The 9,956-nt window shown below is 52.8% G+C and overlaps 1 protein-coding gene across 1 annotated transcript in view; it reads right to left on the bottom strand.

Moving 5' to 3' along the window:
• Nucleotides 1-9,956, bottom strand: part of CPNE2 (copine II) — a 42,407-nt gene that overhangs the window by 30,263 nt on the left and 2,188 nt on the right. The window contains exons 2-5 of the mRNA XM_011938851.1: nucleotides 7,247-7,461; nucleotides 4,712-4,891; nucleotides 2,663-2,737; nucleotides 673-744 (exon numbers count right to left, since the gene is read on the bottom strand). Of these exons, the coding sequence (XP_011794241.1) occupies nucleotides 673-744; nucleotides 2,663-2,737; nucleotides 4,712-4,891; nucleotides 7,247-7,461 (542 nt within the window). The remainder of the gene's footprint in view (nucleotides 1-672; nucleotides 745-2,662; nucleotides 2,738-4,711; nucleotides 4,892-7,246; nucleotides 7,462-9,956) is intronic.

Genomic DNA, 9,956 nt, shown 5'->3' on the forward strand with positions numbered 1-9,956 from the left:
TGAGCCGAGATCGCGCCACTGCACTCCAGCCTGAGCAAGAGAGTGAGACTCGGTCTCAAAAAAGAAAAAGAAAAGAAAGTATGCTAGACAGCAGTAAGTATTAAGGAGACAAGCAGGAGAGGGTGGGAAATCAAAGACCAATTTCAGGGAAGGCCTCGTTGAGGAGGTGATGTGGGAGCAAAGGCTTGATGGAGGTGAGAGAGTGCCGTGTGAAAATTCAAGGAAGAGAGCATCCCAGGCAGAGGAAACAGCAAGTGCAAAGCTCCTGAGGGAGGAGAGTGCCTCGTTTAATTCACGGACAAGGGGCTAGATTTGGCTGAAGCAGAGTGGCGTGCGGGGAGGAGGGGTGAGGTCGGGGAGTTGGCGCACTGGGGACACATCAGGTAGGGCCCCATTGTGTAAGGACCCTGGCATGTACTTACACTATGTGAGATGGGGATGCCCCGATGAGCAGGTTTCCAGCTGTGTTCTGAATACCCCTAAGGGATGGAACACTCACTACCTCAGAGGTGAAGGAGTCCTAATCTGGAGTGGCCAGGAGGGCCCTGTGCTGGATCAGTCCCTGGAATGTGATGGAGGTGGTGGCCCGGGGCCCCAGAGTGAGGCCACACAGCCCTGGGGCTGGTGGGGCTTTACTGCTCCCCTTCGGAGCCCCTCCTCTGCCCGCCTTACCTTCTTGTCCAGCCTCCTGCCCGCCAGGCTCAGCGTGATGACGCGGTTGTCAGACAGCTCCTGGGCAGCAATCTGTAAGGCCGGGGATATGAGGGGCTCCTCAGACTCCCCCAGCCTCCTGCCAGGCAGGATGGCACAGGGTGCCCCAGGAGCAATCCTCCAGGGTTAGGAGGGGGAAGGGAGGGGCAGTGCCAGGTGATCTTGGACAAATCTCTTGTTTTCCCCACACCTCAGTTTCCATCTTCTGGAAAATGGGGGAAATAACCCATCTGGAGATGAGGAATCAGGAAGTGGATCTATGCAAATCCGCAGGGCCCATGGGGTGGTGGGGGAAGATGAAGCAGACACCAGAGGTGGTCTTGAGTCCCGGGGAGAGGTTCTGGGCCAGAGAGCAGCATGACTGGCCTCCTCCTGCCTCTACTGCAGCCACAGAGAGCACAGCTTCCTCAGAACACCAAGGTGTCAGCATCACAGCCACATGATTGTGCAGCTAGGGAAACTGAGGCCCAGGGGAGAAACTGAGTCCCATCAGTTCACACTGGTCATCTGTCCTATATGCATTCCCCATCAGCTATGGTTCCCTGACCCCAGCTCAGCCAGTGATGGCCTAGCTGGGTGACTTCAAGACTGCTGAGGCCCTCTCTAGGCCTCTCTCCCTCCCCTGCTGCCCACAGCAACACAAGTGGGCTAGGGCCTCTCGCTGGGGCCTCATCTCCTCTCCTGCCTCTAGGATGGCCTCACCCAATGCAAGGCATCCGGACCTCTGGACCCACAGACAGAGGCCAGCCAGGTTGCCCGTTCTCCCCTGCCATCCTCCCACTGGGACTTACTCAACAACCCTATAGGGTAGGTCCTATTATCACCCCCATTTCCCAGGGGAGGGGATGGAGGCCTAGAGTGGAACTGCCAGAAATGCTGGGGGTGATGGCATACCCAGCTGAGTGGGGTCTGTCTGGGATGGCTTCTAGGTGGAGGGAAGCTGCCTTGTGAAGGTATTCATTCATTCATTCATTTAGAGATGGGGTCTCGCTCTCTTGCCCAGGTTGGAGGGCAGTAGCATGATCATAACCCACTGTGCCTCAAACTCCTGGCCTTAAGGGATCCTCCTGCCTCAGCCTTCCAAGTAGTAGTACTACAGGTGAAAGCCATGTACCTGGCCTGGAAAGGCATTTAGATGGGGCAGTTAGAACACCAAGAGGTGGGGGGAGGTTGTTTGAGAGGTGGCGACCCATGGGGCAGGAACACAGTAAGAGCCTGGGGTATGTTCAGGCTATGTTTTGAACACAGGGCATTTAAGTGAAGGAGATTAAAAAACACCAAGGCAGGAGAGCCAGGCAGGGTCTGAGGGGTCCTTCACAGCCTTGAACCGAAGGGTTGGTCAGGCAGTGGGGAGCCCTGGGAGGTTCCAGAGCAGGGGAGTAACGCACGGGAACACACAAAGGCATGGCTTCTCCCTCCAGCCTGGCCGGCACCCCAGGCATCACAGGGGCTCAGAAGTCAGCCAGACAACCCAGGGGACGATCTCACTAGCTCAGCTGCCCGAGGGAACTTCTTCTCTGGGCCTCAGGGGTGCCCTGGCTTCTGGGAGTCTTTGAGGACCAAGGAGCTCATTCCTGCTAAGGGCCTGCGCATCGCAGGGGGGATTGCTGCGCATCGCGGGAATCGTTGCGCATTGCAGGAATCATTGCGCGTCGCAGCCACAGGCAGGGCACTGATGGGCAAGGCACTTCTGAACGACCCCCAGGGGAGGGCAGGCAGGGGCCAGTGCAGGGAGGGGGCTGCTGGCAGGGCTCTGGAGGCCTCCCCAGCTTGTCAGCCCCCAGTGCATCATTTGTGGAGCCAGGAGCCGGTTGCTAAGAGACCTGTTGCTAAGTTGTAAGTTGGGCCTTTTTACTCCAAACAAAGCTGGTGATTATCTGCCAGGGAAGCGGCCCATTGATGGGGGAGGGTGTGGAGTGGGGGTGGAGGGGGTGCGGGAGGGGACTGGTACCGTAATCAAGCCCTTCCCGGCAGGCTTGTCATTCAGCAGCAGCAGAGGCCTAGTGATCTTCTTGCTGGAGACAATCTAGGGGAGAGAGGAGAAAGGGTGCTCAGTGAGGAAGTGGGGGGAAGCCCCGGGAGGAAAAATCCTCCACCGGCGCCACTCGGCAGGGCTGCCTCCTGTCCTGGGCTGGCTGGTGACCTGCCTGAACGTCACTGTCACCCTGGGAGGTGGACAGCAGCCAATCTGGGCAGTGAGGAGCCTGAGGCCCAGAGAGGGTAAGAGACCTGCCTGAGGTCTCCAGCTGCAGTTGGACTCCCACTGCCCAGTTTGCCCCTAGGAAAAGGCATTTTGGAGACAACTGTGGGAGGTTAGCCCCCAACTCCCTTCTCCAGAGGCATTCCACAGACCCCACCTGCCTCAGGATATGATCTCTGATGGAGAGTCAAGCTCTGATTCTATGTATTTTCCTTTAGAGATAGGTCTTGATCATGGCTCACTGCAGCCTCAATCTCCTGGGCTCAAGCGATCCTCCCACCTCAGCCTCCTGGGTAGCTGGGACTACAGGCATGCGCCACCACGCCTGGCTAACTTTTTTTTTGGTAGAGACAAGGGCTAATTATGTTGCCCAGGCTGGTCTCGAACTCCAGCCTCAAGCGATCCTCCCGCCTTGGCCTCCCAAAGTGCTGGGATTACAGGCATGAGCTATAGAGCCTAGCCAACTTGTTCTATGTATTTTTATTGGTTTGAATAGGTAATACACTCACACAGGGTGCAATAATCAAAACGACATAGAGAGGAAAAGTGAGCCACATTGAAAAGTCGCCCTCCCACCTGTGTCTGCCCCCTGCACTCAGGGGCCAGCATGGTTCATGTTTCCTGGGTGCAGTGCGAGCGTCATCCTGTGCAGCGGGGAGCACACACCAGTATGATCTAGTCCTGCTCCTGCGGGGATAGTTCTTCTCCCCAGATCCATGCACCTGCTCTGTGCCCTGGGACTGTGCCACCTGGCTCTTTTGTCCTCTGACTTTCAGAGGTTCAGCCAGTTGAGGGGACAGGCAAGAGACGGGAGAGCAGGTGGCGTGAGCAGTGGGGGCCCCGGTTTGATGGGAGCTTCTTCATTACTCTGGCTTCTGCCTAAGTTGCAGTCCAGAGGCCCCCCTCTATGGGCCACAGGTCTCACCAGGCCCTGGCAATGCCACTTCCTCACCCTGCCTTCCTTCCAAGTGAAGGTGGTCAGCTTTCCTCTGGGGCCAAGCCCTGGGTTGGTTTCCCCATCCCTTGTCAGTTCCTGCCCTGTCCACAAGCCCTTAAGCTCTCTTCTCAGTTACACCACAGGGTAGGGACCCTGACTACTGTACCCTGCTTCTTACACAAAAAGTAGACATCACAACCATGGCAGTCACTTGCGTTCTGCATGGTCACCATCTCCTGGAAGGCCCCGGACATTTCAGTCTCCACTAGGACCCTTCAAAGCATTTTCCATTTCATTCCCTCGTCAACAGTTTAGGCTAGGCAGAGCAGTCATCATAATCCCCAAGGGAAATGTGGGGAAACTGAGGCCCAGAGGGGGATGGGAGCTTGCCCAAGGGCATACAGCCATAAGGAATGATTGAGACTTGTGTCAGGGGCACCTAGCCCTGCTTGCTCCCGGCCTCCAGGAACTTACCAAGGACTGAGATGGATGGGGAAGTATAGCCCAGAGAGGGAAAGGAAGTTGCTCAAGGTCACACAGTGAGTCTGCCATAAAGCGGGACTACTATGGGCATCTTGGTTGCTGGTCAGATGCTCCTACCCCAGGAGGTCAAGACCACACCTGATTATATCTAACAATCAGAATCCCTGGCCACCTGGGGCCCCGGTCTGTTTGGCTGCCCCTCCAGATGGGAGCTCTTCAGCCCGGCCTCAAACCCGCCAAGGCTGTTCCCTACTCTGCATCTGCACTTTGGGACCTACCCAGGAAGATGGGGCTATGGAAAGACAGTGCGAGAAGAGACTTTCTGAGGGGCTGTCCAGTCTTTGGGCCCCTGCTCCCCCACCCAGGAGGGCCCAGCTCACCGTGCCCAGGCTGCAGGAGAACTGGCCCAGGAAGTCATGCTCATCCAGCCGCATGCTGGACTTGTCCTGGTCAAAGAGCGCGAACTTGAGCTTTTGTACCTCCTCAAAGTGATAGTCAAGCACGAACTTCTTGGAGAAGGCGGGGTTGAGGTTGTTGATCGCGGTTTCTGTCCTGTCGTACTAGCAGAGGGGCAGGGAAATGGAAGTCAGAGTGAAGGCAGCTGGTCCAAGCCCTCGCAGGCTGCTGGAAATCATTCTGCTAACTTGTACAACGCCTACTCTGTGCCAGGCTCTCGTGGTCATGGTCTGTGACTCACTACCCTCAGCTCACAGACGAGGATGCTGAAGCACAGAGAGGTTAAGTGACTTCCCCAAGGTTGGACAGCAGGGCCGAGATTTGAAACCGAGGTCTGACTCTACTACCCACACTGTTAATTCTTCGGTCCTGGTTCCATACCCAGGTGCCAGGGTAAGAGCTCGGGCCCTGCCCTGTCTGGGTAAGAGATGGAGGACACAAGGCCCTTTCCCCACCTTTGCCTCAGTTTCCACCTCTGTAAAGGGAAAGGATTTGACTACCTGTGGTTTTCGCTTTTTATTTTGGGAAAACCCCTTTTTCAAACCACATTTTACATGGAAACTGAGAAAGGAAACAAAAAGAAGGGAGGATTCTTGGGGGAAGGTGGGGTCAGGGACTGCCCACGGGGGTGCAGGGATTCTATCTTTATAGAATCCTGACACTGTGCAGCCCAACACCCCACCTACTGTGGATACCAAAGCCTGGCTGAGGACAGGGCCTTGGACTGTGGGTCAGCAGTGGCACTGGGACAGGAAACCCGCCTCCTGGCCTCCGGATGCTGAGGCCCCAAACCGCGGAGTCCGGGTGACAGTCTATTTTGGGGCCCAGGCTGTGTTGACTTTACCTCACACCCAGTCCATTTCCAAGGGCTGGAGCAGCAGGCACTGAGGAAGTCTTGGCCCTGGACTATTTTTATCCAGGGTGGCTGGCCTGGGTGGGGGCAGAGGTTGTCAGGGAGGGTGGGGGGTGTGCCGTGAGTCAGGGGGATGCCACTCCCTGAGGGGCACTCAGGGGTTCTAGAGACCTGGCAGAGGGGAACTGTGCCCCCAGACACGCCTCTCACAGGCCTAGGGCTCCCCCAGGAGTCCTCAGCTGGCCCCATGTCCCACCTCCCACTTCCAGTTACACCATCAACACACTGAGTGACACGAAAAAGTCCCTACCCACTCTGGAGCCCTGTATCCCCCTCTGTAAAGTGGGTCAACAATCCCACACTGTTTTCCTGGCATCACAAGAAGGAGCCAACATCCATGGGAACTCTTTGTAAACCACAGTATGTTCAGGTGAACTCCCACCGTGGCCTAGTTAAATATCCATTAGAAAGTACACACATCTTTTGGGAAATACACATGCATATAAAGCCATCTGGAAGGCTGGATACCAAACTGTTAACAGTGGTTCTCTATGACAGGTGGGTTCCCAACAATTTTGATTTTCTCCTTTGGGTTTATCTGGATTCTCTACATTTACTCCAATAGTTTCCTTCTGCAAAAGCAAAGCAAGTTTTAAAACCTGAAGGTCTTAACAGCTTAGGTTTCTCAACATCCTTCCTCAAGCTGCAACTCTTTCCAACCTTCAAGCCAAAGTCTTCCAGCTCAGAAGTCCTTGCCTGGGGCACCATTAATATCCCCAGATCTGGGCCTTCCAAGGGAGTCAGCAGAAAAAAAATATAATAATTTCACAGATGAGGAGACAGGTTCAGAAAGGGACAGCCACTTGCTTAAGGCCACACAGCAGGGAGTAGCATCACTGGGCCTTGGACCAGCCCCCAAAGCCTGAGCTCACTGTTTCTGTTTCTTACTGACCATGTGTTCATTTAGAAATAATAGGGAAAGGTTATTTAAAAGTGGGAGCAAACATTTTGTAAACCTATAAAATTTTAACTGTATATAACAATTTATAACAAGATGGGGTGTGGTGGTTCATGCCTGTAATCCCAGCACTTTGGGAGGCTGAGGCGGGTGGATTGCTTGAGGTCAGGAGTTCAAGACCAGCCTGGCCAACATGACGAAACCCCATGTCTCTACTAAAAATACAAAAATTAGCTGGGCGTGGTGGTGCACACCTGTAGCCCCAGTTACTCGGGAGGCTGAGGCAGGAGAATCGCTTGAGCCTGGGAGGCAGAGGTTGCAGTGAGCTGAGATCTCACCACTGCACTTCAGCCTGGGGGACAGATAGAGATTCCGTCTCAAAAAAAAAAAAGAGATATCAAATAATCAATATAAAGTATATAACTATAAATCTATAGATTTTAATTGTAATAAACACAAAGTAATATTTTTAATATATTTAAAATAAAATTTTATTTTAAGAGTAACAGTTTACCAAGTAATCCCCTGCCACCAGCCCACACTCCAGCTACTTCTATTGGAGTCCCTAGATCCCAGTCCTGGGAGACTCCCCCTCCCCAGCAGCCTAGCCACCCCCTTACCCACTGCAGACACACGGGAGAGCCTCACCTCGATCCATCTGCCATTGTTCTCTGTAAAGAGGACACAGAAGGGGTCGGACTTGGAGGTAACATCCCGGTCCAGTAGGTTCTGGCCACTCACCGACAGCTCCACCTTGCACACGCAATACTGGGGACCCATGGGGGCTGCCCCCGCTGCTGGGGCACCCCCACTGGGTATGTGGGCCATGGGAGCCGGTGGCGGTGGCAGGAGTTCCTGGCAGTCTAGGAGAACAGGAGTGAGGGTCAGAAAGTGGACAGACACCTGCTCTGCTGCCCCACCACAGAGAGGCATTACCACTTGGCCTTTAAGAGGTGAGTGGAGAGATGGAAGGCAAATTGAGGCGGGTTGTCAAATAACATGGGCAAAGGTTTGGAGAAAGAAGAATGCAAGGAAATGCATGAAAAGGGAGTCTGAGCTAAGCACAGTGGCTCACACCTATAATCTCAGCACTTGGGGAGGTCAGGTGCCTGGAAACCTGGAGTTCAAGACCAACCTGACAACCAGGAGGATCATGTCTCTGCATAAAATGATAAAAAATCAGCCAGACATGGTGGCACATGCCTGTGGTCCCAGCTACTTGGGAGGCTGAGGCAGGAGGATTGCTTGAGGCCAGGAGTTCAAGGTTGCAGTGAGCTGTGATTGCACGTTACTGCACTCCAGCCCGGGTGACAGAATAAAACCATCTAAAAAAAAAAGAGAGAGAGAAAAAGAAAGAGAAAGAAAAGAAAAAAGAGTCTGAGTCTCTGGTAGATGTGTTAAATTTGTCTTTGAAGTTTTTCTCTGCTGTGGTCAGTCTTCACCTGTAAGGATGCACAGCTCCTTGTGTGTTGCCCCTGTCACATGAGCAACAAATCACAGTGGACATGGGTGTCTCAGATACTCATTGTGCCAGGAAAACCTGGGCTTCTCCTGAGCAACTAACATGTTGTCATGTGTCTTGTGGCCACAGTAGAGCTGACAACTGCTCAGACTTCTCTCATTGCTTTGACCACTAGGAAGCTCACTTCTGGGAACATCAGAGGCGTTTAAACCAGAACAAATCCATCTTGAATAGGAGCTGGGTAAAATAAGACTGAAACCTACTGGGCTGCATTCCTAGATGATTAGGCATTCTGGGTCACAGGATGAGATAAGAGGTCAGCACAAGATACAGGTCATAAAGACATTGCTGATAAAACAGGCTACAGGAAAGAAGCCAGCACCAAAACCAAGATGGCCACAGAGTGACCTCTGGTCGTCCTCACTGCTACACTTCCACCAGCGCCATGACAGTTTACAAATGCCATGGCAACATCAGTAAGTTACCCTATATGGTCTAAAAAGGGGAGGCATGAATAATCTGCCACTTGTTTAGCATATCATCAAGAAATAACCATAAACATGGGCAACCAGCAGCCCTTGGGGTTGCTCTATGGAGTAGCGATTCTTTTATTCCTTTACTTTCTTTTTTTTTTTTGAGATGGAGTCTGGCTCTGTCACCCAGTCTGAAGTGCAGTGGCATGATGTTGGCTCACCTCCACCTCCTGGGTTCAAGCAATTCTTCTGCCTCAGCCTCCCGAGTAGCTGGAACTACAGGCACCCACGACCACGCAAGGGTAATTTTTGTATTTTTAGTAGAGACGAGGTTTCACCACGTTGACCAGGCTGGTCTCAAACTCCCAACCTCAGGTGATCCACCCGCCTGGATTTCCCAAAGTGCTGGGATTACAGGCATGAGCCGCTGCACCTGGCTATTCCTTTACTTTTTTAATACACTTGCTTTCACTTTATGGACTCACCCTGAATTCCTTCTTGAACAAGATCCAAGAACCCTCTCTTGGGGTCTGGATTGGGACCGCTTTCCTGTAGCAGTAACATTAAAAATTCACCCTTATTCATTGTCCACCCTGTATCTCCAGTTTGTACACAGTGACTAGTGCACAGGAAGTATCCAGTATATATTTGCTGAATGAAAAAAGGTTGAGCGTATAAATGAATGAATGGACAAACCCTCCATATGCCTCAGATCCTGCCAGCACTGGTCCTTATCTTCAACATACAATTCACCCTTTCACTCATACACAATTTCCCAAAATTCTGTGCCCTGGGCCTCAGGTATCCTCCTCCTGTCAAGGTTAATTACTGACATGTGATCACTCGAAGGAGTTCTGTTCTTCTTTGAGTGCAAGGTATTAGTGAGACTGGAGCAAAGGGGTGGAGGGGGACCTAGGTCACACCCATCACAGGCCCAGCAGACAAGTCCTCTGGCTCTCTCTGGCTCAGTTTCCCATCTGCCCATGAGACATCAGGACACAGCCCTCTGAGCCTCCTATGGGTCAGGTCTCATTTCCACTGGCACGTGTGCATTGCACACCGGCCCCGTCATCCCAGTGGTTGAACCTAGCCCCTGAACACGTACCCGACAACGGCCAGGTTCCAACTCCCTGACGAATACTTTGTTCTCTTGAGGCTAAGTGGTTTACTGACCCTGCACTTCTCCAGTGGAGGGAGGGAAGTGGACACAAATCCAAGTCACTGCGCTTGTGAGCACTAATTGAGCATGTCACCTGCACAATGTCGCTCATCTTCATTCAGTCTTACGAGGCAAGTATAGTAATATCACCCTTCTTTTCCATAGGAGGAAACTGAGGCTTTCATTCACTCTAGAGGGTGTACTGAGTATCTATTAGGTCCCAAGAACTGTCCCAGTGCTGGGAATGCTACAGTAAGAAGACTG

The sequence above is a fragment of the Colobus angolensis genome, unplaced genomic scaffold (genome assembly GCF_000951035.1).
Source record: "Colobus angolensis palliatus isolate OR3802 unplaced genomic scaffold, Cang.pa_1.0 Scaffold178, whole genome shotgun sequence".
Taxonomy (NCBI): domain Eukaryota; kingdom Metazoa; phylum Chordata; class Mammalia; order Primates; family Cercopithecidae; genus Colobus; species Colobus angolensis.